We start from the raw sequence: 25,476 nt of genomic DNA on the forward strand, positions 1-25,476 counted from the left end.
GAGAGAAAGAGGGGGGAGAGAGAGAAAGAAGGGTAATCTCTCCTCTTTCAGTCTTCTTCTTTGGACTTTATTTGGCGCTTGGCAACCAACTTTAAGGTGCATCACCGCCACCAACTGGACTGGAGCGCGGACCTCAGTTCATCTTTCAATCACCCACGTGGGTAGATGCTCCTATAAACCAATGAGGAGATGGGAGAGGAGAGGACTTGCGGCGCGTCAAACGTCACAAATAGAACCAAGTTCTATATTAGCGAGACGCTCGTCGATACGCGCGCCAGGAGACGCTCGTCGATACGCGCGCCAGGAGACGCTCGTCGATACGCGCGCCAGGAGACGCTCGTCGATACGCGCGCCAGGAGACGCTCGTCGATACGCGCGCCAGGAGACGCTCGTCGATACGCGCGCCAGGAGACGCTCGTCGATACGCGCGCCAGGAGACGCTCGTCGATACGCGCGCCAGGAGACGCTCGTCGATACGCGCGCCAGGAGACGCTCGTCGATACGCGCGCCAGGAGACGCTCGTCGATACGCGCGCCAGGAGACGCTCGTCGATACGCGCGCCAGGAGACGCTCGTCGATACGCGCGCCAGGAGACGCTCGTCGAGACGCGCGCCAGGAGACGCTCGTCGAGACGCGCGCCAGGAGACGCTCGTCGAGACGCGCGCCAGGAGACGCTCGTCGAGACGCGCGCCAGGAGACGCTCGTCGAGACGCGCGCCAGGAGACGCTCGTCGATACGCGCGCCAGGAGACGCTCGTCGATACGCGCGCCAGGAGACGCTCGTCGATACGCGCGCCAGGAGACGCTCGTCGATACGCGCGCCAGGAGACGCTCGTCGATACGCGCGCCAGGAGACGCTCGTTGATACGCACGCGAGCGGTCTGGATGAAACGATTTGAATAACGTGCACGTTTATTTAGCAACGCTCGCGGTGTGGTCAACATGTCATGGCTTCCAAACAACAGAGGCTGCTAGTGAACACACACTACACACACACACACACACTACAGACACACACACACAAACTACACACACACACACACTACATACACACACACACAAACTACACACACACAAACTACACACACACACACACACAAACTACACACACACACACTACAGACACACACGTACACACAAACTACACACACACAAACTACACACACACACACTACAGACACACACATACACACAAACTACACACACACAAACTACACACACACACACTACAGACACACACATACACACAAACTACACACACACAAACTACACACACACACACTACAGACACACACATACACACAAACAAACTACAGACACACACACACTACACACACACACACACAAACTACACACACACACACACACACAAACTACACACACACACACACACAAACTACACACACACACTACAGACACACACAAACTACAGACACACACAGTAAACACTTGATCTGAAGTCACGTTACAGGCGAGGGGGAGGAACATTCCAGATGGACCCAGATAACTACCTCCAGTTTGCGTATGGCGAGGTCATATTTGGGTTCACATTCCAGGAGCTGGACCCTCTCTAGTAGAGACTCCATCTTGGATTCAGACTGTTTCATGGCACTATGCACTTCCTGCTGGAGCAGACCTTGGACCTGGGGGAGAACACACACCTGGTTAATACACACACACACCTGGTTAATACACACACACACCTGGTTAATACACACACACCTGGTTAATACACACACCTGGTTAATACACACACACACCTGGTTAATACACACACCTGGTTAATACACACACCTGGTTAATACACACACACACCTGGTTAATACACACACCTGGTTAATACACACACACACCTGGTTAATACACACACACACCAGACCCTGGACCTGGGGAGAACACACACCTGGTTAATACACACACACCTGGTTAATACACACACACACCTGGTTAATACAGACACACACCTGACCCTGGACCTGGGGAGAACACACACCTGGTTAATACACACACACACACCTGGTTAATACACACACACCTGGTTAATACACACACACACACCTGGTTAATACACACACACACCTGGTTAATACACACACACACCTGGTTAATACACACACACACACCTGGTTAATACACACACACCTGGTTAATACACACACACCTGGTTAATACACACACACACACCTGGTTAATACACACACACCTGGTTAATACACACACACACCAGACCCTGGACCTGGGGGAGAACACACACCTGGTTAATACACACACACACACACACACCTGACCCTGGACCTGGGGAGAACACACACCTGGTTAATACACACACACACCAGACCCTGGACCTGGGGAGAACACACACCTGGTTAATACACACACACACCTGGTTAATACAGACACACACCTGACCCTGGACCTGGGGAGAACACACACCTGGTTAATACACACACACACCTGGTTAATACACACACACACACCAGACCCTGGACCTGGGGAGAACACACACCTGGTTAATACACACACACCTGACCCTGGACCTGGGGAGAACACACACCTGGTTAATACACACACACACCTGACCCTGGACCTGGGGAGAACACACACCTGGTTAATACACACACACCTGACCCTGGACCTGGGGAGAACACACACCTGGTTAATACACACACACCAGACCCTGGACCTGGGGAGAACACACACACCTGGTTAATACACACACACCTGGTTAATACACACACCTGGTTAATACACACACACCAGACCCTGGACCTGGGGAGAACACACACCTGGTTAATACACACACCTGACCCTGGACCTGGGGAGAACACACACCTGGTTAATACACACACACACCAGACCCTGGACCTGGGGAGAACACACACCTGGTTAATACACACACCAGACCCTGGACCTGGGGGAGAACACACACCTGGTTAATACACACACACACCTGACCCTGGACCTGGGGAGAACACACACACCTGGTTAATACACACACCAGACCCTGGACCTGGGGGAGAACACACATCTGGTTAATACACACACACACCTGGTTAATACACACCTGACCCTGGACCTGGGGAGAACACACACCTGGTTAATACACACACACCAGACCCTGGACCTGGGGAGAACACACACCTGGTTAATACACACACACACACCTGACCCTGGACCTGGGGAGAACACACACCTGGTTAATACACACACACACCAGACCCTGGACCTGGGGAGAACACACACCTGGTTAATACACACACCTGATCCTGGGGAGAACACACACCTGGTTAATACACACACACACCTGAACCTGGGGAGAACACACACACCTGGTTAATACACACACACCTGGTTAATACACACACCTGGTTAATACACACACACCAGACCCTGGACCTGGGGAGAACACACACCTGGTTAATACACACACACACCAGACCCTGGACCTGGGGGAGAACACACACCTGGTTAATACACACACCTGACCCTGGACCTGGGGAGAACACACACCTGGTTAATACACACACACACCAGACCCTGGACCTGGGGAGAACACACACCTGGTTAATACACACACACCTGACCCTGGACCTGGGGAGAACACACACCTGGTTAATACACACACACACCAGACCCTGGACCTGGGGAGAACACACACCTGGTTAATACACACACACACCAGACCCTGGACCTGGGGAGAACACACACCTGGTTAATACACACACACCAGACCCTGGACCTGGGGAGAACACACACACCTGGTTAATACACACACACCTGGTTAATACACACACCTGGTTAATACACACACACCAGACCCTGGACCTGGGGAGAACACACACCTGGTTAATACACACACCTGACCCTGGACCTGGGGAGAACACACACCTGGTTAATACACACACACACCTGGTTAATACACACACCTGGTTAATACACACACACCAGACCCTGGACCTGGGGAGAACACACACCTGGTTAATACACACACCTGACCCTGGACCTGGGGAGAACACACACCTGGTTAATACACACACACCTGGTTAATACACACACCTGGTTAATACACACACACCAGACCCTGGACCTGGGGAGAACACACACCTGGTTAATACACACACCTGACCCTGGACCTGGGGAGAACACACACCTGGTTAATACACACACCAGACCCTGGACCTGGGGGAGAACACACACCTGGTTAATACACACACACACCTGACCCTGGACCTGGGGAGAACACACACCTGGTTAATACACACACACACCTGACCCTGGACCTGGGGAGAACACACACCTGGTTAATACACACACCAGACCCTGGACCTGGGGGAGAACACACACCTGGTTAATACACACACCAGACCCTGGACCTGGGGGAGAACACACATCTGGTTAATACACACACACACCTGGTTAATACACACCTGACCCTGGACCTGGGGAGAACACACACCTGGTTAATACACACACACCAGACCCTGGACCTGGGGAGAACACACACCTGGTTAATACACACACACACACCTGACCCTGGACCTGGGGAGAACACACACCTGGTTAATACACACACACACCAGACCCTGGACCTGGGGAGAACACACACCTGGTTAATACACACACCTGATCCTGGGGAGAACACACACCTGGTTAATACACACACACACCTGAACCTGGACCTGGGGAGAACACACACATGGTTAATACACACACACCTGGTTAATACACACACACCTGGTTAATACACACACACACCTGACCCTGGACCTGGGGAGAACACACACCTGGTTAATACACACACACCTGGTTAATACACACACACCTGGTTAATACACACACACACACCAGACCCTGGACCTGGGGAGAACACACACCTGGTTAATACACACACACCTGGTTAATACACACACACCTGACCCTGGACCTGGGGGAGAACACACACCTGGTTAATACACACACACACCAGACCCTGGACCTGGGGAGAACACACACCTGGTTAATACACACACACACCTGGTTAATACACACACACACCAGACCCTGGACCTGGGGAGAACACACACCTGGTTAATACACACACACCTGGTTAATACACACACACACCTGGTTAATACACACACACCTGGTTAATACACACACACACACCAGACCCTGGACCTGGGGAGAACACACACCTGGTTAATACACACACACACCTGACCCTGGACCTGAACACAACACACACACCTGAACACACCTGACCCTGCACCTGGACACACCTGGGGTGTATTCATTAGTGGTACACCTGTCGTAGTAAATATTAAAATGTTATAGCTTGGTCTGACTAAAATCTTGTGCATGACCCATTTTAATGTTAGGAGCTTGTTTTCAGTCAATGCTGTTCCTATGCAAGAACAATGGACAGAGCCAATATCTTCTCAAGGACAACTCCCACGCCACAGGCCACAATCTGGTTGCTCCCCACGAGACTTTCCTTTGAGAACATACACACATTCACACACACATCTCCATGCATACGCACACTCATCCTCATGCCTCACGAGTTACGCACACACACAAACTGCACATCTTTCTACTGGTCGGTGCCTAGGGCAGAGGACTCTGCCGTGCACAAAATGGGGCTTCTACTCTGGACAGAGCAGACCCGCCTCCTACGCTTCGGGAACCAATCAAGGGACTAGAAGAAGGACCCCTTCCTTTGTGTTGCATTGTATAAAGTAATGCTGAAAACTCTTTTTTTGATCCCTTTTCAACTGTCTCGATAAGAGGCAACTGAATGGGTCCATGCATGTAGCTTGAGCAGTACCAGCTATCTCTGTTGTTTAATAAACTGCCTTTTGCTTAAACATATTCCTCTCCGTCTAGCGTCGTTGGTTCTGTACTTCCTCTCCTGTATGGTTTCACCAACACACCCTAGCAAAATGTTTTGCAACGGGAACGGTTTACTTTAAACTCTTTGCAACGTGATGTAAAAGCTGTTGAGTTCTATTTCACCATGGTGCGCTAGTCACCAGGTCGTTAACACAGCTGTTGAGTTCTATTTCACCATGGTGCGCTAGTCACCAGGTCGTTAACACAGTTTTCCACTAGCGCTGGCTGTCGGCTAAACACACAATTACAGACGACCATGGATGTGGGACTCTCCAGATAGAATGAACGATATGCTATTGATAGGACAGGCGCCTGTCAGTCACAAAGCCATTGATGACAGGGAAACACTGCTGGTTTGACAGTCTGCTGTCTGTCCCGCCTCCCGGTGCCTGTGTGCGCTGTGGTTGGTTGCAGTCTAATTTCTTTACATGGAGGAGAGGGAGAGCGTGATGCTCCTTCGTCGTCTTTGTGAGTGAATTTCAGGGCTCTACAGAGTCACCGTCTCATGTCAGGGCTCTACAGAGTCACCGTCTCATTTCAGGGCTCTACAGAGTCACCGTCTCATTTCAGGGCTCTACAGAGTCTCCGTCTCATTTCAGGGCTCTACAGAGTCACCGTCTCATTTCAGGGCTCTACAGAGTCACCGTCTCATGTCAGGGCTCTACAGAGTCACCGTCTCATTTCAGGGCTCTACAGAGTCTCCATCTCATTTCAGGGCTCTACAGAGTCACCGTCTCATGTCAGGGCTCTACAGAGTCACCGTCTCATGTCAGGGCTCTACAGAGTCTCCGTCTCATTTCAGGGCTCTACAGAGTCACCGTCTCATTTCAGGGCTCTACAGAGTCTCCGTCTCATGTCAGGGCTCTACAGAGTCACCGTCTCATTTCAGGGCTCTACAGAGTCACCATCTCATGTCAGGGCTCTACAGAGTCTCCGTCTCATTTCAGGGCTCTACAGAGTCACCGTCTCATTTCAGGGCTCTACAGAGTCACCGTCTCATTTCAGGGCTCTACAGAGTCACCATCTCATTTCAGGGCTCTACAGAGTCACCGTCTCATTTCAGGGCTCTACAGAGTCACCGTCTCATGTCAGGGCTCTACAGAGTCACCGTCTCATTTCAGGGCTCTACAGAGTCACCATCTCATTTCAGGGCTCTAGATGTACCAGGGTTGTGTTCAGCAGCCATCTTAGATGTACCAGGGTTGTGTTCAGCAGCCATCCTAGATGTACCAGGGTTGTGTTCAGCAGCCATCCCAGATGTACCAGGGTTGTGTTCAGCAGGGCACAACGTACCAAAACATTCCACAACAGAAAGCCAAAATTAAAGAGTCACGCCAACAGAATATGACCAGGCTGCTTACCTCATACTTGGAGAACATCTTGGTTGGCTGGTCAGAGTCAGGTGACCCGTCTTCAAGCTCTCTCGTCCTCTTCCTCATCCTGGCAGACAGAACAGAACAGTTCAACTACACGGACCCAAACAGTTAGTGATAGTTCTGCGTGGTTCACGTGGGGTAAACTAATCCTAGGTGGTTTGCCTAAGACCACTTCTATTAGATGTTCCTTCGCTACCGTACACCACCCTTTGGTTGGTTTTTGTCGACGGAACAACGTAGTCGTTTTTTGAACAGACTAAAAGGTGATATCTATTTGACAAGCACTCTGTACAACAGAAAGATATATCTATTTGACAAGCACTCTGTACAACAGAAAGATATATCTATTTGACAAGCACTCTGTACAACAGAAAGATATATCTATTTCACAAGCACTCTGTACAACAGAAAGATATATCTATTTGACAAGCACTCTGTACAACAGAAAGATATATATATTTGACAAGCACTCTGTACAACAGAAAGATATATATATATATTTGACAAGCACTCTGTACAACAGAAAGATATATATATTTGACAAGCACTCTGTACAACAGAAAGATATATATATTTGACAAGCACTCTGTACAACAGAAAGAAAGTATTTCACTGTTTACCACGGCCAATCTACTGCGGCAATTTCCCCCCCCACACTTTGTATGAATAATGTTAGTGAACTGTTATTATTTTAATCTGACTATTTATGTTATTCGAAAAGCGTCTGGTATGGTCATTCATCATCAAGATCAGGGGGGTAAAATAACCCTGGACTGTCCATATTGAAATATGTAACTATACTGAACCAAAAAAATTACAAAAAAACGCAACATGCGACAATTTCCAAGGATATCAGTCAATTGAACTAAAATCATTAGGCCCTAATATCTGGATTTATCATCAAGATCAGGGGGGTAAAATAACCCTGGACTGTCCATATTGAAATATGTAACTATACTGAACAAAAATATTTTAAAAAAACGCAACATGCGACAATTTCCAAGGATATCAGTCAATTGAACTAAAATCATTTGGCCCTAATATCTGGATTTCACATGACTGGGCAGGGGGCGGAGCCGTGGGTGGGCCTGGTCTGCGGTTTTGAGGTCGGTTGGACGTACTGCCAAATTCTCTAAAACGACGGTGGAGGCGGCTTACAGTAGAGAAATGAACATTAAATTCTCTGGCAACAGCTCTGCTGGACATTCCTGCAGTCAGCATGCCAATTGCACACGCCCTCAAAAACCCTGAGACATCTGTGGCATTGTGTTGCGTGACAAAACATTGCACATTTTTAGAGTGGCCTTTAAAAATTGTCCCCAGCACAAGGTGCACCTGTGTAATGATCATGCTGTTTAAATCAGCTTCTTGATATGCCACGCTTGTCAAGTGGACGGATTATCTTGGCAAAGGTTGAAATGCTCACTATCAGGAACCCCGAAACAATTGCAGCACAACATTTGAGAGATCTGGGATCTTTTATTTCAGCTCAAGAAACATGGGACCAACACTTTACATGTTGCATTTATATTTTAGTTCAGTGTACATCAATAGGCCTGTATGTACACACTGAAGGAAATGGCCCTAGCTGCTAGACTAGCCCAGGCCACCAAAGCTAGCGGTCACCATCATGAATCAAGTCGACAATCTACTGGTAAATCATTTTTCAATCCTTGTCATATGAAGAGAAATAATGAAGAGAAATTATAGAGAAAACATATCGGTGCTCATCGGACATAAACGTTACACAACAAGTTGGAAATTCGCAAATTCAACAATGGAGTGGTTTGGAAGGAATCAGTGGCTAACTGCAAGCATTGCAAAGCAATCACTAGCCTGCTATTCAGTGGAGTGGATGTGTGGTCCAAGTCTGGGTTTAAGGGTCTCTTTTCCAAGCTTAAAAGGATAAACATTCCACATTGGCCGTGTTGTCAATCCAGCATGACTTCTGCCGCGCTCAAAACAACTGGGAACTCGGAACTGGGAAATCTCAGACTTCAGTGAGTTCAAGACAACTGGGAACTGGGAACTAGGAAATCTCACGACTTCAGTGAGTTCAAGACAACTGGGAACTGGGAACTAGGAAATCTCAGACTTCAGTGAGTTCAAGACAACTTGGGAACTTGAAATAAAAACGAGGCTCTGACTGGGAATATATATTTTTAACAGTCGTCCAACTCGGAATTGCAAGTCAGGAACTCGGGCCTCTTTCTAGAGCTCCGACCTGAAGATCACTGAAGTCGTCATGATTCGACCTTGTTTTTCCCCCCCAGAGTTCTTAGTTGTCTTGAAAGCACCATAAATCCAGAGAATGCAAAAGACTTTGATGACAAAATTTGATGACAAAATTTGCCCACAAAGGACCGCAGCTCCACCTTCCTGTTCAAGTGAGCACAGCACAACAAGTTGAGTCCAAAAGTGTATTGTATCCTCTGCATCAATGATGTAATATGCCAGGGAGATATGTATACTGTAGCTAAGAAAGTAATACTAAGTGTATGTTGTGTAGTAAGCTGTTAGTAGCCCATGTGCCTCACCCTAATCATTTGGTCCCTTTCCCCCTCATAACTTAGCCTACTGTTCTGACTTGGTGGTGCACGTGTAGCCTATAGCCTGTTTTAGAGAATTGTAGTCATCGAATATTGTAAGAGCTTTCATTGTCTGCTTATATGACCCCTTTATTTATCCCACGGTTCTGACTTGGTGTACAGGGAGAACACTGTAAGAACGGCCCATGTTCTGAATTCTGTCGCTGTACATTTCAAAAGTGCTGAACAAATAGTTATATTGACTAGGTCCGTCCTAGCTCGCTCATTAATGTCTTCATCTAAATTACGGATTGCCTCTTATCCGCTCGTCGTCCCCTAATGCCATAGTTTGTACATCTCAATTGTCAGTAGAAACCACATTTGTTTAAGCAAGTCATCCATGTTTTTTTTTAAAGGCAGTAAATGAGGCTGAATGAAGTGTTTCGCTGCCAGACAAGGCTCCTCTGATAGCCAGGTGGAGCGGTGGTAAGGTGTTGGGACTCTGCTGTTGGGACTTGTTGGGACTTGCGTTGGGTGTTGGGCTTGCTGTTGGGACTCTGTGTTGGGACTTGCGTTGGGACTTGCGTTGGGACTCTGTGTTGGGTTGTGTGGGATTGGTTGGGACTCTGCTGTTGGGACTCTGCTGTTGGGACTCTGCTGTTGGGACTCTGCTGTTGGGACTCTGCTGTTGGGACTCTGCTGTTGGGACAGCTTTATGGAGGCCCTAACAGTTTGTGGGCACCGTTTGTCACCGTTATAGTGCAATTAATGTATTGTTTAGTGTTGTGTAGTGGCTTTGCTGTTATGCATTCCCCAATGAGTTTGCCCCACCAAGATTGACATGCTAAAATAACCACTGCCTAGTCCTATAGCGTTTGAGCGAGCGACAGAGAACATTATTTTAAGATAGTGAACCCTGACCCCAACGACCCCGCAACGACCCCGCAACGACCCCGCATGGAGAGAAAGAGACCTGACGATATGATATTATTATTTACATTTTAGTCATTTAGCAGACGCTCTTATCCAGAGCCACTTACAGTTAGTGAGTGCATACATTTATTTTTACCTTGTTTTTTTTTCATACTGGCCCCCCTGTGGGAATCGAACCCACAACCCTGGCGTTGCAAACGCCATGCTCTACCAACTGAGCTACATCCCTGCCGGCCATTCCCTCCCCTACCCTGGATGACGCTGGGCCAATTGTGCGCCGCCCCATGGGTCTCCCGGTCGCGGCCGGCTACGACAGAGCCTGGATTCGAACCAGGATCTCTATGCAGTGCCTTAGACCACTGTGCCATATTGGCACCATACTTAGGTGCCAATATGATATAGAATCGTGAGAATCGCAATACATATGTATTGTGATTTTCCCCATTCTATATGTATTGTGATTTTCCCCATTGTATTTGTATTGTGATTTTCACCATTGTATATGTATTGCGATTCGATACTGTGATTTTATTGCGATTCGAGGTTCCAAACATATTGCTCACCATGTCTGCTCGGCTATGAAAAGCCAACTGACATTTACTCCTGAGGTACTGACCTGTTGCACCCTCTGTAACCACAGTGATTATTATTTGACCCTGCTGGTCATCTATGAACATCTTCAACAACGATCTGGCCTTAAATGTGATTGATTGCAGCAGAGAGAGCCATGAGAAAATGAGTTGGAAATAACTAAAAAGTGCTACACGGAAAATTAAAAAGGCACAGAAACCGTAAGTGACTTGGTAACAGGAAATAAATGGATTTCCACGGCAGAATTAAAAAAGGAATTTTGGACTGACCGATATTTTCAAATACACTCAACTTTTTACAAAAGTTTAATATCAACACATTTCGATTTCAAAAAATATTTTGGACATCAAAGCAATCATGAGGGAACCCTAGAGTCAGAAAAGGATATTCATATGATCGGTAAGATATAACATCTTGCAGAGAGCCCATTCAACGGACAATCTCTTAGAATAAAATATAAACTATTGGAACCAAGACAAAATAACTGATATTGGCACAAGATGGAGGGAATGTTGAAACTTAACTAACGATAATTACAGTTAACCAAAATGGACGCTTAATCCAGTATAAACCAATGTACGGAATGTATTACTACACAAGACACTAAATTCTCAAATTCTACAGCACAACGGGCAGAGTCATGTCTTAAGTGGGAAAACTAACAATGACTCAATAATCCACGCCTTCTGGGAACGCTATAAAGTCCAGAGGTTACGGGCGGAGCTAGAAAGTTGGCTGTCAGAAGTAATGTCCAACGTGAATGTACTTTTAATCCGTCTGTCTGTCTGTCTGCATATTTCAAGACAAGGCGTATGAAAGAGCAGTGAGATACCTGACGGGTTGGACAATACTTTTCTCAATCAATCATCTTGAAAAAAAAAAACGTATACACTTTAAAAACTGGAAATCAACCAAATCCTCCACCGTTAAACACAATGGGACGGTCAAATGTTTTTATTATGTAAAATGTTGAAAGTGCCTGTGGACGATGGAGAGAAATGAAATGGTGCAGTTTGAGGCCGTGTGGCTGAGAGTGATGGAGAGAAATGAAATGGTGCCGTTTGAGGCCATGTGGCGGAGAGTGATGCGGGCGCTGGAGATGGGGGTGTGACCTATAGTCCAAGGTCACCCACCAAAAAAGGCTTCAGAAAAGGCATTCCCGTGACATCGGAAACAAAACTGCAAAGTCTCAACATCATTAAGTAGATCATTTTATGAATATTAACACTGTGTGGTTCAAGACTTGTAATATTTTTTAATCAAAAAATTTAAAATTGCAAAATCATAGCGCATTTGGGGTCATTTCCCCTACCAACATTGAGGATGCCATGTTACAACTTAGTTACAATTGCCCCTTCGCCAAGCCCCACCCCCCTTTGGTTACTGTTGCAATCTCTGACAACATTTTTTCCGGGAAGCCCAATTCCCCCTTCCTTCTAACCGCTGGCGGAATCCCCTCACAATGATCTCAAACTATGTTTTTAATACACAATGAAATTAAAACACAATCCATGAAGTAATTCAACAATTGTGTACGCCGCCATCTTGTCTATTTCAAAGCTTCTCTCATGGATGGAGACAGGTGGGTGTCCACCCCAAAGTGTTGCATTCCACCAAGACACTCACCTGTCTCCATCAACCGAGAGAAGCTTTGAAATAGACAAAATGGCGGAGCACACGTTGTTGGATTCCTTCATGAAGCAAAAAACATTTAATTCAATTACGGAGCATTTTCAGAATTCAAACGAACCCCCTGCAACTTGACAACATGGAAGTTTAGAAGACGTGTTGCCTTCCACTCTAGAATTGAGTAAGTATCGCCGAGTAAAGGTTGGTTGAAAAATGATCTGTGCTATACTTTACATTACCTACTGTGTAACGGCTGTATGGAAGCATTCACATATCGCCGTCGTTTCAAAGTGTAGCTAGTTAGCTAGCTTAGCCTTAGTTCAAACACTGCTCTATCGCAGCACCGGAAAAAAAAATACAGCACTTTCTCTTTGGAAGAGCGGGGATAGTGCTGTCTGAAACACTGCAGTGTGAATACCTCACTTTCTCTTTGAAGAGCGGGGATAGTGCTGTCTGAAACACTGCAGTGTGAATACCTCACTTTCTCTTTGGAAGAGCGGGGATAGTGCTGTCTGAAACACTGCAGTGTGAATACCTCACTTTCTCTTTGAAGAGCGGGGATAGTGCTGTCTGAAACACTGCAGCGTGAATACCTCACTTTCTCTTTGGAAGAGCGGGGATAGTGCTGTCTGAAACACTGCAGCGTGAATACCTCACTTTCTCTTTGGAAGAGCGGGGATAGTGCTGTCTGAAACACTGCAGCGTGAATACCTCACTTTATCTTTGAAGAGCAGGGATAGCGCTGTCTGAAACACTGCAGTGTGAATACATCACTTCATCTTTGAAGAGCGGGGATAGTGCTGTCTGAAACATTGCAGTGTAAATACCTCACTTTCTCTTTGAAGAGCGGGGATAGTGCCTCTCTGAAACACTGCAGTGTGAATACCTCACTTTCTCTTTGAAGAGCGGGGATAGTGCTGTCTGAAACACTGCAGCGTGAATACCTCACTTTCTCTTTGAAGAGCGGGGATAGTGCTGTCTGAAACACTGCAGTGTGCCTCGTCAGACCTTTGACGATAGTTTGGCGAGGTGCAGGTGAACCACGCCTCTGAAGCGTTCACATATTACCATCGTTTCAAAAGTGTAGCTACGAGCCAACATGCATTTAGAGAAAACAAAGTTATATTAAGTGGCTAGTTAGCTAGGGGTTAGCAACGTTTTGGTGGTTAATGAGACAGAGCTAGCTAACCAGCTGAGCTAGCAAACAATGTAACAAAAATATAATTTTGGATTCGGGAAGAAAAAATAATAATCCAAGAGGCTGTGCATTTCAGGAATCACAGTAGCAAGTACCCCTGGTGCACAATTATTTAGCCATCATTTTTATTTTATTTATTTTTTTACTCCGTTTCCCCCCCCCACTGCCCTTCATGTGTTTCAAACGTGAGCTTGTCCAAGGTATCGGACTCGACAACAGTTGCTATCCGTTGAAGCGTTGCGATTGGTTGCCCAAAAATCTGGGGGCAGGGCTTAGCGAAGGGTCAATTGTTCCGTTTGTCCATAGCTCCATAAGGTGAAGGGACGTTTTCAACTAAAATCACAGAAGTGGGGTTACAGAAGTAATCTTTCCCCCATTGAAAAGCAGCTGAGCCAAGTCTGAATTCAAGCTGAAACCATCACACATGCTTTACTTTCTTTTCTACTACTGGATTATAGCTCCCATCCAAACGTTGTGAATGATATACACTCATGTCATAGTGTGGTGGTAATTATTCTAATCAAAAGGAGAGACATTTTAGATTTCCTCAAAACAATTTAACTTGATCAATTGCTGCAATAATGGAGTGTTAACGGTCACCCAATGGTGTAGAGCTAAAACCCAAATAAACAGGATTGGGTTACAAACTCTTTATAGTCTTGAGTCCTTGTGACGAAGAACAGATACGTGAAATTACACAAAAAAGGTACATTGTGCTCTCATGCAACAGACATCAAGATTTACATGGAGCCAAATATCTGTCTCTAGTTCATTTACTGCTTGTTTATACTAAAATACTAATGCAACATAGGATACTAAGCTTTTTACTCAGAATAATGGAGTCCAGTATTCATCTGCCATATGGGATAAATTAACTGGAGATTGGGTCTCCCTGGCACCGACAGACAACCACACAGACACTAATCATGGAATGTTGTCTTATCACCAAGCCATAGTAAAAATGGTCCTCTATAGCTCAGCTGGTAGAGCACGGCGCTTGTAACGCCAAAAGGTAGTGGGTTCGATCCCCGGGACCACCCCATACACACACAAAAAAAAAATATATGCGCGCATGACTGTAAGTCGCTTTGGATAAAAGCGTCTGCTAAATGGCATATGATTTATTATTATTAAAATCGACTGTCAGAGGTCAATCTCAGAGGGTCATCTCAGTTCCACACAGACACATGAGAGTTCTAAAAACCCTAGTATACATTCTAATATAAAAGTACATGTGATTAACGTAATGTTGTAATTCTACGACAATAGTCACCAGTCAACCATTACACTCAAACGTTACTTCACAACCAGTGAATGCTAGCGATGGCTAGCTATTCTACCAGTCTGTCATAATGAGTGAATGCTAGCGATGGCTAGCTATTCTACCAGTCTGTTATAATGAGTGAAGGCTAGCGTTGGCTAGCTAATTCTACCAATGTGTCATAATAAGTGAATGCTAGTGATGGCTAGCTAATTCTACCAGTCTGTCATAATGAGTGAAGGCTAGCGTCGGCTAGCTATTCTACCAGTCTGTCATAATGAGTGAAGGCTAGCGATGGCTAGCTATTCTACCAGTCTGTCATAATGAGTGAATGCTAGCGATGGCTAGCTATTCTACCAGTGTGTCATAATAAGTGAATGCTAGCGATGGCTAGCTAATTCTACCAGTCTGTCATAATGAGTGAATGCTAGCGTTGGCTAGCTATTCTACCAGTGTGTCATAATAAGTGAATGCTAGCGTTGGCTAGCTATTCTACCAGTCTGTCATAATGAGTGAATGCTAGCGATGGCTAGCTATTCTACCAGTCTGTTATAATGAGTGAAGGCTAGCGTTGGCTAGCTAATTCTACCAGTCTGTCATAATGAGTGAATGCTAGCGTTGGCTAGCTATTCTACCAGTCTGTCATAATGAGTGAATGCTAGCGATGACTAGCTATTCTACCAGTCTGTCATAATGAGTGAAGGCTAGCGTTGGCTAGCTATTCTACCAGTCTGTCATAATGAGTGAATGCTAGCGATGGCTAGCTATTCTACCAGTGTGTCATAATGAGTGAAGGCTAGCGATGGCTAGCTATTCTTCCAGTCTGTCATAATGAGTGAATGCTAGCGATGGCTAGCTATTCTACCAGTGTGTCATAATAAGTGAATGCTAGCGATGGCTAGCTAATTCTACAAGTCTGTCATAATGAGTGAATGCTAGCGATGGCTAGCTATTCTACCAGTCTGTTATAATGAGTGAAGGCTAGCGTTGGCTAGCTATTCTACCAATCTGTCATAATGAGTGAAGGCTAGCGTTGGCTAGCTATTCTACCAGTCTGTCATAATGAGTGAAGGCTAGCGTTGGCTAGCTATTCTACCAGTCTGTCATAATGAGTGAATGCTAGCGTTGGCTAGCTATTCTACCAGTCTGTCATAATGAGTGAATGCTAGCGATGACTAGCTATTCTACCAGTCTGTCATAATGAGTGAAGGCTAGCGTTGGCTAGCTATTCTACCAGTCTGTCATAATGAGTGAATGCTAGCGATGGCTAGCTATTCTACCAGTGTGTCATAATGAGTGAAGGCTAGCGATGGCTAGCTATTCTTCCAGTCTGTCATAATGAGTGAATGCTAGCGATGGCTAGCTATTCTACCAGTGTGTCATAATAAGTGAATGCTAGCGATGGCTAGCTAATTCTACAAGTCTGTCATAATGAGTGAATGCTAGCGATGGCTAGCTATTCTACCAGTCTGTTATAATGAGTGAAGGCTAGCGTTGGCTAGCTATTCTACCAATCTGTCATAATGAGTGAAGGCTAGCGTTGGCTAGCTATTCTACCAGTCTGTCATAATGAGTGAAGGCTAGCGTTGGCTAGCTATTCTACCAGTCTGTCATAATGAGTGAATGCTAGCGTTGGCTAGCTATTCTACCAGTCTGTTATAATGAGTGAAGGCTAGCGTTGGCTAGCTAATTCTACAAGTCTGTCATAATGAGTGAATGCTAGCGTTGGCTAGCTATTCTACCAGTCTGTCATAATGAGTGAATGCTAGCGTTGGCTAGCTATTCTACCAGTCTGTCATAATGAGTGAAGGCTAGCGATGGCTAGCTATTCTACCAGTCTGTCATAATGAGTGAAGGCTAGCGTTGGCTAGCTATTCTACCAGTCTGTCATAATGAGTGTCAGCATGCTAATAGCACACGAAACTGTATATTTGTAAGGGGTGGGTATGCAGTAGGTTGATAACGATATCACCAAAGTACACTACATCGCCAAAAGTATGTAGACACCAGCTCGTCAAACATCTCATTCCAAAATCATGGGCATTAATATGGAGTTGGTCCCCGCTTTGCTGCTATAACAGCCTCCACTCTTCTGGGAAGGCTTTTCCACTAGGTGTTGGAACATTGCTGCGGGGACTTGCTTCCATTCAGCCACAAGAGCATTAGTGAGGTCGGGCACTGATGTTGGGCGATTAGGCCTGGCTTACAGTCGGTGTTCAAATTCATCCCAAAGGTTTTCGATGGGGTTGAGGTCAGGGCTCTGTGCAGGCCAGTCAAGTTCTTCCACACCGATCTCGACAAACCATTTCTGTATGGACCTCGCTTTGTGCACGGGGGGGAATTGTTTGGGGTTTTATGCTGGGTTTCTGTATAGCACTTTGTGACATCTGCTGATGTAAAAAGGGCTTTATAAATACATTTGATTGATTGGCATGCTAAAACAGAAAAGGGCCTTCCCCAAACTGTTGCCACAAAGTTGGAAGCACAAAATCGTCTAGAACGTCATTGTCTTCTGTAGCATTAAGATTTCCATTCACTGGAACTATGGAGCCTGAACCATGAAAAACAGCCCCAGACCATTATTCCTCCTCCCCAAAAAATTAAATAAATAAATTGTAAAGTGGTTAACCAACTGGCTATAGGGTGAATGCACCAATTTGTAAGTCGCTCTGGATAAGAGCGTCTGCTAAATGACGTAAATGTAAATCAAACTATAAAGTTGGCACTATGCATTGGGGCAGGTAGCGTTCTCCTGGCATCCGCCAAACCCAGATTCCTCCGTCGGAATGCCAGATGGGTGAAGCGTGATTCATCCCTCCAGAGGACGCGTTTCCACTGCTCCAGAGTCCAATGGCGGCGAGCAATGGGGCAGCTCTAGCAGGGCATGTGGCGGAGAGTGTTTACAAGTTTTGAAAGTGTTCATGTTCATAACGTTATCTACACAATGTTGTTGACATTTTTGCAGTTTCGTTTCTAGGGTCACGGAACAACACATTGTTGAATGGGTGGCCCGTGGGACTAATAACGACCAAGTTTGTTACCTAGCTTGCAAGTTAGGTAGCTGCTACTTTCCATATGCGCCCCCAACTTGAGGTCGAACCAGTCACACTCGAAGTATCGTTACCTATCGCTCCACAAACGCCATGGCTCTTGCCGAACAAGGGGAAACAACTGCTTCAAGGTATCAGAGCGAGTGAAGTCACTAGTTTGAACCACCCGTTACACCCAACACAATTCTGGCTAAGATTCTGAATATGCACATTTGCACACAATCCTCCCTCGTCTAGATCGCTAGCATTACCTTGGCAACCAAGAGGCAGAAAAACGAACGTTAGCTTGCTAGTTACAAAGCTAGCTAAGTAGCTACGGCACATCCCATCTCACATTCACGTCAGACAATCGTTCAACATTTCCAATGAATTAAGAAAATACTTCCAAAGATTAGAAAACATGACACGAACCTGTCTGGATCTTCTAAAAATGAAGCAGATGCTTTTAGTTTTCAATGTTTTTTCCTCTGCGGGTTTTCTTCTCAACTAGCTAGCTACGTTAGCAGCTACCAAAATGGAGGTAAACAGAGCGAAGTGGTGCGGGGCTACCGGAAACTAACCCCATCAGTAAAACTCAAAGAATATCGCGGGAACTCGTCAAACATCTGGCGTGACTTGGTGGGTTTTTTCTTACCTGTATTTATAGTCGAATTTTTGGGATTGACATACAGAACTTTGTAACAAAGAAAACAGGACAGGTTGTACAATTTAATGGTTTTGATATAATTTATAATTATAATAATTATATAATTTATAATATGCCATTTAGCAGACGCTTTTATCCAAAGCGACTTACAGTCATGCGTGCATACATGTTTGTGTATGGGTGGTCCCGGGTATCGAACCCACTACCTTGGCGTTACAAGCGCCGTGCTCTACCAGCTGAGCTAAAGAGAAATTCTGACATTGATAAAAATGTAGTATATTTAATACAACTGCTAATAATATTAGGTACATTTCATATTTGCAAATGGTCTAATTCAAAACCTAACTTTTTTCAAGTTTATAAATGAATTTAAACAATATGGCACTACTTTTAACTAAAATGAAAAACGAAAAGGCAATTAAAACTTGTTGTATTATTAATTAATATGATTTGTTTCTTTAGGATTCCTGGAAATGTAAATAGTTTTTATATGTATGTTTGTTTGCATGTGACTATTTCTCTTTTGTTTGTTGATATTTGTTTGTAAAAAAAAAGAAGAAAAAAAGGTTATACATTTTTTTTTTTAAGACAGTAAAGCCAAAGGGCTCGTTTGAGGGGGAAGCTGAAGCAGCCGACTGCAGACGGAAGTCGAGAAGTAAAGTCAAGGGGATGTGCATCTGCGAAAGCCGAAAGTCGGACACTGATGTGGTTTTCCCAACAGCAAGGCTCAATGCAACATGCTGTTGCCATTGTTTGTACACGTTTTTAATTTGTACTGTCGAAAACAAGCATGTCTTCAACCCCCATATCACACACTCACAAACTGGAAATCTGTATGTGTGGACATTGTACAATCAGTTTGTGAGAGAGCCTCAAATATTTTACATTTTTACATTTTAGTCATTTAGCAGACGCTCTTATCCAGAGCGACTTACAGGAGCAATTAGGGTTAAGTGCCTTGCTTAAGGGCACATCGACAGATTTTTCACCTAGTCGGCTCGGGGGGATTAGAACCAGCGACCTTTCGGTTACTGGCACAATGCTCTTAACCACTAAGCTACCTGCCGCCCCTGAATATCACATTCCATTTGTAGATATCCAGTGTATACGTGAATCATGGCGAAGTTGGTCGCTGTTTCAGTCATGTCTTTGGTTTACGTCCACGCGTGTGGGTCAAACAAAAAAACACAGTAATGATTGGTTGGCAATAGAACCTCCCACAATGCAGGCGGTGGCTGCAGGATGAAGCTGGGGAAGAGCGACTGCAGAAACTTGCAGTTCATTGCAGTCAAAAAACTTCCTGACCTTTTGATCACACTGTTTTTTTTTTGTAAAAAGTTCACGCAGTCGTTACGTAGGGTGCAAGCCTGATCATTATTATCCACATAATGCAACGTACTTTAGAAGGCCGGTGACCAACGACGGGTCAACGACTTGACAAAAGTGATCCGTATTTTTTTCTTCTTACCCTGTCCTCGGGTCTGGAAGGTGTGATGTGATCCCAGTGGAGCGCAGGAAGGACTCGGCATCAGGTAGAGAATCAAAGATGTGGACCATTCTCTCATGGTGAGGCACAGCTTTCTCGAGGAACAGCAGAAGCCATGTGATGTCCTAATCTCTGCAGAACAGTGAAGATGGAGATGTGCTTGTCCTTGTAGAACAGTTCTCCCTTGGTTTTCCACAGTTGCATTATCTCCTGTTTGGTTTTCCCACGTTGAGAAGGCCCTCTGTGTGGTCTGCTATGGGTCTACTCTGGGCTGCAGGCGCGGCGGTTCTGTGGACCCTCTCTATGACCAAAAGGTGTTGCAGCATCGATTTCCAAGACCTCCCTCAGCATCTTGTCCACATGGAAAACATTTCGACCCCAAAAAGTTTTAATGTCATTACGACGCGAAAAATTTTCCAACAAGTTCTCCCTTTTTTTTTTGTCAGTTCTTCTACCTGGCCCATCAGGTAGCTAATAGCCTGGTCTTGTTGTATTATCTTTCCCTCATGTTCCCTATGTTGCTTTTCAATGTGGGTCATATTAGGTTGGGTGGGGGACTCAGGTGCAGAGACGGACACACGGACAAAGAGGGTGAATTAGGATGTAGTTTATTCAGCGTGTCTTGGCAGAGAGAAGCAGTTCAGGGTGGAGTAGCTTCAGGCCGGGGTAGGAGCTGAGTGGGGTGGAGAGCCAGTAGTCCTGAGAGCTGGATGACAAGGATATCAGACAACAGAGGAGCAGGTTGCGGCGTGGGAATGGCAGGCAGGCAGGCAGCAGGAACAGACGGGATCTGGTCGAAGGAGAGACAGGTTACAAACGTGGCAGAAACAACTATAATACTGAGAGAGTACAACTAAACTGAGATTTGCTGTACGGAGCCAAGTTACCACAGGTGGTGTAGGAACGAACTGGCGCTGGAGAGGTGTCCAGCCCGGGTAGATAACTGCTGGTTGATTGGTGACAATGAGCCGCAGCTGGAGGTAACTGAGCATGAGAGAGAGAATGGCCACGCCCCCTGACCTAGATCCTCTGACTGGGCTGCACAGCAGGGGGAGACAGACACAGACAACACACACAGGGGAAAAAAGGAAAAGGGAAACAAGCGGGGGCAGGACCAACAGTGCCGGATCGTAACAGTACCCCCCCCTCAACGGGCGCCACCCGGCGACCCACCCGGCTTGTCAGGGTGGTCCCTATGGAAATCAGCCACCAGCTGAGGATCCAGTATAAATCGTCGGGGAATCCAGGACCTCTCCTCGGGACCGTATCCCTCCCAGTCCACCAGGTACTGAAGCCCTCTACCACGCCTCCGGACGTCCAGCAGTCTCCGCACCGTGTAGGCTGGATGGTCAGTCAATAATCGCGGTGGCGGAGGGGGATCCACAGGCGGACACAAAGGGCTGGAGGAGACCAGCTTCAGCTGGGACACGTGAAATGTAGGATGGACTCTCATGGCCTGGGGAAGCTTCAACCGAACAGCCGAAGGGGTTGATGATGGAATCGATCTCGAAAGGACCCAAATACCGGGGCGACAGCTTACGGGAGTCAGTGCGCAGGGGGATGTTGCTGGAGGAGAGCCAGACTCGCTGACCAGGCTGGAACTGGGGAGCGACTACCCTGTGCCTGTCCGCCACTCTCTTGTTACGCTCTGCTGTCCGTAGAAGGGCCTCACGGGTGTCCACCCACACCTTGCGGCAGCGGCAGAAGGTTATCCTGAACTGACGGGATGGCTAACTCCCTTTCCTGAGACGGGAACAATGGCGGTTGGTACCCCAAAGCCGCCTCAAATGGTGAGAGGCCGGTGGCAGAGGAGGTGAGGGAATTGTGGGCATATTCGACCCACGGGAGATGTTTGGCCCAGGTGGACGGGTTCTGGGATGTCACACAGCGTAGAGCAGCCTCCAGGTCCTGATTGGTCCTCTCAGTCTGGCCATTGGACTGGGGATGAAAACCTGATGAGAGACTGACAGAGGCACCCAGAGCAGAACAAAACTCCTTCCATACCCGAGAAATGAACTGTGGGCCTCTATCGGACACTATGTCCACAGGTATTCCATGGGGACGGAATACATGTAGGACAAAAAGGTCGGCTGTCTCACTGGCAGATGGTAATTTTGGTAATGCAACAAAATGGGCAGATTTAGAGAATCTGTCCACGATGGTGAGTATGGTGTCATTACCCTCAGACATAGGAAGTCCAGTGACGAAGTCCAAGCCCACGTGAGACCAAGGACGACTCGGGACTGGGAGAGGCCGCAGCAGGCCCGAAGGAGCCCGATGGGAAGCCTTATTTTGGGCACAGATGGAACAGGCCGCCACGTATTCCCGGACGTCAGTCTCGACGGATGGCCACCAAAAGTGCCTCTTCAGTAGCGACAGTGTACGGTTCATACCAGGGTGGCAGGAGAAGCGCGAGGTGTGGATCCAGTTGAGCACTTGCGGCCGCACGGCTGCGGGAACATAGAGAAGGTCGGGGGGCCATCGGCCGGTCCAGGTTCCGACTCTTGTGCCGATCGGACGAGGGACTCGATTTCCCAGTGAACAGCCGCCACCAAACAGGAAGCGGGCAGAACAGGTTCGGGATTGCTGGAGTCTTCATTGTCTGTAAACTGGCGAGAGAGAGCATCAGGCTTGACATTACGTGTGCCAGGACGATATGTTAAAATAAACTTGAACCTGCTGAAGAACAGAGCCCATCTGGCCTGACGGGAGTTTAGCCTCTTGGATGACTGGATGTAGGCCAGGTTCTTGTGGTCTGTCCAGACTATGAAGGGTTGTTCTGCTCCGTCTAGCCAGTGCCTCCACTCCTCCAACGCCAACTTGACAGCAAGCAACTCCCGGTTACCCACGTCGTAGTTCTTCTCAGCAGGGGTCAATCTCCTGGAGAAAAAGGCCACAGGATGGAGCTTCTGGTCCGTGGGGGAACGTTGTGACAGGACAGCCCCCACCCCCGAATCAGAGGCGTCCACTTCCACAATAAACTGCAAACTAGTGTCTGGATGAATAAGAACAGGTGAGGTGGAGAACAGTTCCTTCAATGTACTCACGGCTGACTCGGCCTCAGGCGTCCACAGGAATGGCACCTTAGGGGAGGTGAGCTTGGTCAGGGGGCAACCACTCGGCTGAAACCCCTGATGAAGCGGCGGTAGAAGTTGGCGAAGCCCAGGAAGCGTTGTAGCTGCTTCCGAGACGTGGGTGTGGGCCACTCCGCAACCGCTCTGATCTTGTCAGGGTCTGGTGACACTTGTCCCCGCTCGATAATAAAGCCCAAAAAGGGGGACGGACTGCCGGTGGAACTCACATTTTTCTGCTTTCACATACAGTTTATTTTCCATGAGGCGTTGGAGAACCAGACGGACGTGGGAGACGTGTTCATCCTGTGACTGAGAGAATATTAGAATGTCATCCAAATAGACAAACACAAAACGATGTAGAAAATCCCTCAACACATCGTTAACCATGGCCTGAAACACTGCTGGGGCGTTAGTGAGACCAAATGGCATGACTAGGTATTCAAAGTGTCCGAGAGGGGTATTGAACCCAGTCTTCCATTCGTCTCCCTGCCTGATCCTAACGAGGTGGTAAGCGTTACGCAGGTCGAGCTTGGTAAACACGGTGGCACCATGAAGGGGTTCAAATGCTGAGTTGATGAGAGGCAGGGGGTACGTATTTCTGACTGTGATGTTATTTAGTCCTCTGTAGTCAATGCAGGGGCGTAATGTTTTGTCCTTCTTCTCAACAAAAAAGAACCCAGCACCAACAGCGGAAGATGAGGGACGAATGATGCCAGAGGTTAGGGAGTCGCCTATGTAGGTTTCCATAGCTTCTCTCTCAGGACGGGACAGATTGAAAAGCCGACTGGACGGCAAAGGGGCTCCAGGCAGTAACTCAATAGCGCAATCGTATGGCCTATGAGGTGGTAGTGAGAGTGCTTTGGATTTACTGAATACCTCGGCCAGGTCCAGGTACTCTTCAGGGACTGAAGAGAGGTCTGAGGGTTTGACAGGGGAAACAGGGGAACCTACCGAGGGCGGAATAGCCGACCCAAGGCAAGCAGAATGGCAGTGAGTGCTCCAACTGTGTATCTTGTGGTTTTGCCAGTCAATATGGGGGGTTGTGAAGGCTAAGCCAAGGGAAACCGAGGATAAGAGGGGAGGCCGAGGAGGAGACTACTTTAAACTGGATGGTTTCTTTGTGATTGCCGGACAGCACGAGAGAAACGGGGACAGTTTGGTGGGTGATGTTGGCAAACTGATGGCCGTCTATAGCGGTTACTGTTATAGGCTTAGGCAGGGGCTTAACAGGGATCTCCGCCTGAGTGACCAGGTTAACGTCAAGGAAACTATCCTCAGCACCAGAGTCAATGAGAGCAGCTAATGGGAGAGACAGATTCCTGAACTGGACTGTAGCTGGGATAACTAGACGGGGTGCTGTGGGCATTGAGTCAGGTGTAGCACTCGCAAGTACGCCCACCTTTACTTGCGAGCTTGGTCTTTTGGGCGAACCGGACAGTTAACCAGGAAATGAGTGCGGTCCCCACAGTAAATGCACTCACCAGCCCGCATGCGCCGTTCCTTTTCGGCAGGGGACAGACGAGCACGGCCTAGCTGCATGGGCTCGTCTAGTTCCGTGGAGGGATCCGCTGAGATGTGTGGGCGGTGTCCGAGTGGTGGTGTTGCTCGGGTTGCAGAAAGCGAGGGAGTCCCGCCTGCGGTGCGGACCCGACCGCCCCTCTCCTGTCTCCTCTCCCGTAGCCTGTTGTCTATTCGTGTAGCAAGGGAAACGAGAGAATGAAGGTTAGCAGGCTCATCACGAACAGCTAGTTCATCCTTGATCGTGTCACTCAAACCGTTAACAAACGCTCCCTGAAGAGCTTCGTCATTCCACTTGGAATCGGCTGCCAAGGTC

At 47.1% G+C, this 25,476-nt stretch overlaps 1 protein-coding gene across 1 annotated transcript in view; it reads right to left on the reverse strand.

Moving 5' to 3' along the window:
* The window catches only part of atf7ip2 (activating transcription factor 7 interacting protein 2), a 46,398-nt gene extending 27,396 nt beyond the window's left edge, over positions 1-19,002 (reverse strand). Inside the window, exons 1-3 of the mRNA XM_045214349.1 lie at positions 18,848-19,002; positions 7,232-7,310; positions 1,511-1,642 (exon numbers count right to left, since the gene is read on the reverse strand). Of these exons, the coding sequence (XP_045070284.1) occupies positions 1,511-1,642; positions 7,232-7,309 (210 nt within the window). The 5' untranslated portion in view covers position 7,310; positions 18,848-19,002. The remainder of the gene's footprint in view (positions 1-1,510; positions 1,643-7,231; positions 7,311-18,847) is intronic.
* Positions 19,003-25,476: the final 6,474 nt, after the last annotated feature.

This window comes from Coregonus clupeaformis, unplaced genomic scaffold, assembly GCF_020615455.1.
Source record: "Coregonus clupeaformis isolate EN_2021a unplaced genomic scaffold, ASM2061545v1 scaf0240, whole genome shotgun sequence".
In the NCBI taxonomy this organism is placed as follows: domain Eukaryota; kingdom Metazoa; phylum Chordata; class Actinopteri; order Salmoniformes; family Salmonidae; genus Coregonus; species Coregonus clupeaformis.